Raw genomic sequence first — 2,500 nt, 5'->3', positions numbered from 1 at the left:
ACACGCATATATAGAGAGCGTGGCTCTACTGTCTGAGCTATCCACCACTTCCGTGTAAGGTCACGGTTTCGAGTCCCCCCCCCCCCCCCCCCCCCCCATCGCCGCCCCGAAATTTTTATTCTCTATTGTCTTCTGGCACTTTTCTACTCACTTCATTTCTTGTTATTATCAACATAAGTGCCTGCTCCACTCACTTTCCTGAATTAACTGTTTAACACTTTTGCTATCTCTAATCTTCTTTGTTTTCTAGCCCCATACCAGAGGAAGGGGTTGATATTGTTCAACAAGTGATGTCGTGAACATTTAATTAACAAATTAATTCTGGAAAAACACGGAAGTCCCAGGTTTATGAGTTTTTGCCAAGATGATGGTCATTTAAATCGATCGGTATTTGAAGGACGAGTTTTCTGGCCAAATTTTTAAGTACGTATTTTTACCAGAGTGCGACAGTTAGCTGGTTAACAATTAATAAATTTTGTTATAACTACTTTGTGCGGCTATGTGGTCTTGTGGTATGACACTCGCTTTCGGATCGGAAGGTTCTGGGTTCGACATTGCTCGGCGCATAGTTGAAGTCCTTGGAAAAGGATCTTTACTCACATTCTCTCTCCGTACTCAGGTGTAAAATGAGTACCTGGCCGTTAACAGCATTGTCTCTGTCGGAAAAAATTGTAATATCACCTAAGAGGCGTCATGTCTCGTCCTTCATGTTAAGTGTTGCTGTTGGTTTTAAAGCTCTTTGAGCACGTTCAGTGGATATTGCTCTATATAAAAACTCAACTTTCTGGGTTTTTTTTTACTCTTCTCTGTTCTCTAGCCCAATGCCAGAGGGAGAGTATGAGATCAAGGTATCTGTTGATGGCGTTGATGTCCCTGACGAAAACATTTGCAGTAGCTGCAAATTTAGGGTATGTCAAATGATTTATGTTCGTTATGTCCAAAATTGAAAAATCTGAAACAAATACTTAATAAACAAAAAAAAAAAAGCATAATAACAAATCAAATATAATTAACGAGAAGATGACCAATAAAAACATCAATAATATAATACAATATCCAGTAAATGCAAAGTCCCAGGTATGAGAGTTTTTGCCAGATGAGGGTCATTGAAATCGTTCGATATTTGAAGGACGAGTTTTCGGGCCAAATGTTTTAATGCCAGTTTTTCTAGAGAAAGTCAGTCTACTGGTGTAAGTAAATATTAATCAGAATTGTGAAATCTAATTTTTAAGAAACAAAACACCCTCTTCGCAATAAAGGCATTTCGTTTTTACTTTGATCCTGTAAGTTAAGCTTAAAATTTAATTCTTAGACAACCTGTTCGTATTTGCAGGTCTGATACCCCTAATAATCATGGGTTCATTGCTGTAATGGAAATACTCTCAAACCAATTCAAAATATTGTCAAGTACAGCAATGTTAAATCAAGGCCATAAATGCGTTCGGTGATCAGATCTTCTGATAATTACACCGTGCACCTCGCTCTGCGGTAATGCAGTTTTGACATAATTTGTCACAAATAATACGCTTCAACAGTCATGTCGCATAGTAACTTAGTAACTGGCTCTAAACTATCGGAACAATGGCGGACGCCCCTATGAAATATTTCTCCGACAAGAATAAAAGTGTATCCAGAGGAGAAAAACATTATACATATGATCATGTTTTGACTTTTATACATTCTGATCACAAGACATATGAAAAGTTCTAGCCAGCATGAAGAATAAAAAGTACTGATTTTCTTTGTTTAGAACCACGATGGCCGCCGTTGCTGGGCGATGTGACATCAGACTATTGAATCCAATTGTTGCTTCTCACTTTAATGTTTACGTTAGTCAACGATATCAAGCATAATCATTGCAATATCTGTTCATAAATGTTTTGTATTTTTTCAGGTTAGAAGTGCTCGCACACCAACCATTACCCAGTTGGAGCCACGATCGGGCGTTCCTGGTAAGTTGTTTAAGGTCTTAATGGGAAGCAGAAGACATGATGTCACACATTTCCTCTCTTACGGTTCCAAACTCTTTGGAAGTGTGTAACTAGTCATCAGGAGAACTAACATTGAATAGGTTACTTATTGAATCATAATGTGGCATAACTGTTTTAATAGCAGGAATGTATAGGTCGATTCTTTTAATTGCGGGGCGTAAAAGAGCAGGGTTGTATGTATGTATGAGTTGCATTGTACATTTGTACGGCACCTATAAGGTGCTATGCTACATCAGCATAAATGTGTCACGGTCACAGGAAATTCACATATTGGGACAAAGCACGTCTGTTCCTGGCTAGAGTCACAATTTCGTCAATGGGCATAAAATCCAGCCCATGTAGTAGAAAGCCTGCTGGTCTAGTTGTCGAGCTCTTCAAGTAGGCAATAACAGTTCGACGCAGGAGGCGGTGCAGGGAGGGATTATCTTTATTGACGACCAGCATTTAATTAGACTAAAAAAATGAGATGCCATCACTCTGAAACCAGAAGATCAGTTGCACAGTGTATG

The 2,500-nt window shown here is 38.8% G+C and overlaps 1 protein-coding gene across 1 annotated transcript in view; it reads left to right on the top strand.

Annotated features, from left to right (window-relative positions):
• LOC144965887 (fibrocystin-L-like) overlaps positions 1-2,500 on the top strand; it is a 122,191-nt gene that overhangs the window by 12,737 nt on the left and 106,954 nt on the right. Inside the window, exons 4-5 of the mRNA XM_078901714.1 lie at positions 818-908; positions 1,895-1,952. Of these exons, the coding sequence (XP_078757840.1) occupies positions 818-908; positions 1,895-1,952 (149 nt within the window). The remainder of the gene's footprint in view (positions 1-817; positions 909-1,894; positions 1,953-2,500) is intronic.

Source organism: Berghia stephanieae, chromosome 2, assembly GCF_034508935.2.
Source record: "Berghia stephanieae isolate SIO BIC M18660-M18661 chromosome 2, UCSD_Bste_1.3, whole genome shotgun sequence".
Lineage (NCBI taxonomy): Eukaryota > Metazoa > Mollusca > Gastropoda > Nudibranchia > Aeolidiidae > Berghia > Berghia stephanieae.
The sequence above is the reverse complement of the archived record's forward strand: the minus strand, read 5'-3'. Positions and strand labels throughout refer to the sequence as shown.